This window comes from Myotis davidii, unplaced genomic scaffold, assembly GCF_000327345.1.
Source record: "Myotis davidii unplaced genomic scaffold, ASM32734v1 scaffold1226, whole genome shotgun sequence".
NCBI classification, from domain to species: Eukaryota; Metazoa; Chordata; class Mammalia; order Chiroptera; family Vespertilionidae; genus Myotis; species Myotis davidii.
Genome location: NW_006297390.1, coordinates 284,112 through 285,118, shown reverse-complemented (window position 1 = coordinate 285,118; position 1,007 = coordinate 284,112). Strand labels below are relative to the sequence as shown.

General features: G+C 61.6%; 1 protein-coding gene across 1 annotated transcript in view; it reads right to left on the bottom strand.

Moving 5' to 3' along the window:
* Window positions 1-344: 344 nt before the first annotated feature.
* Window positions 345-1,007, bottom strand: part of HSD17B3 (hydroxysteroid (17-beta) dehydrogenase 3) — a gene marked incomplete at its 3' end in the record, with an annotated part of 22,810 nt that continues 22,147 nt past the window's right edge. The window contains exon 9 of the mRNA XM_006773172.2: window positions 345-410. Within this exon, the coding sequence (XP_006773235.2) occupies window positions 345-410 (66 nt within the window). The remainder of the gene's footprint in view (window positions 411-1,007) is intronic.

Sequence of the window (1,007 nt, the reverse complement as noted above, 5' to 3'; positions counted from 1 at the left end):
CCTCTCCACCATCCTCCCACACAAGCCCGTCTCCTGTACCTACAGCAGAGAGGAAAGCATGGCCGACCAGGCCCCATGCTGGCGTGATGCAGCATCGGGTAGCAAGAGGGGCGCCAGCGCTCCTGGGCCCTGCCCCGTCTCCTGCTCCAGCCCAGGGCACCGCAGAGGGTGGCAGCAGGCGCAACCACAGGGCACAGCAGCCAGTGCAAGGGTCGCAGGAACCCCAGAGAGTCATGCAGACCGCTCCTCCTGCTGCACTTCAGCACCAGCCCTGCAGGAGGCAGGGGCCGGCTCCACAGGGACCTGGAGCGCCTCTTCAGGGGACTCGGAACCGTCAGCCTCACCTGGACAATGATTCCTTTCTCCTTATATTCCGCTTGCAGGGCCTTGGAAAACGTGCACACAAAAGCCTGGAGCGAGAAGGAGAAACACCTCAGGGCCCGGAGCTTGCTTTCTCCGTCAGAACCAACTTTGCAGATTCCAGAGGCCCCGCAGGAGCCCACCACATTGTCTTAAAACGTGGCCACTTCTCTGATGCGAGTTAGGACTTCATCTCTTGGTCTGAGAAGAGATCCCGCAATGAATGGGAACACACATGGTGGGGATAAATACATACCTCAGGCCACTGCACATACATGACCCAACCCGGGGGTGGGGGGCTGTCCCTTGTGTAGAGCACCCCCCGCCGAGTTTGTTTTTAAGACGAGGGCACGGGGACACCTGGCTAGGCCTCCAGGGCAGGGAGGAAACCACAGTGGACAGCAGGGCTCCCAGGCAAGGAGATGAGTGAGGGCTGGGGCCAGGGCTGCACCTGCCTGCGCCCCCTCCACCTCCGTGCTGCTGCAGGCCTTCGCCAGCTGTCAGCCGGGGCTATGCCTTCTTCTATGCACCCAAACCCCTGCTGACTAGCTCTGCCCTGGCGTCTGCCCATGGACTGGCCAGATGGGCCACAGGAAAATGGCAAGCGGGAACAGCAAGTGGAGGGAGGAGGAGCCTGGAACTCCATG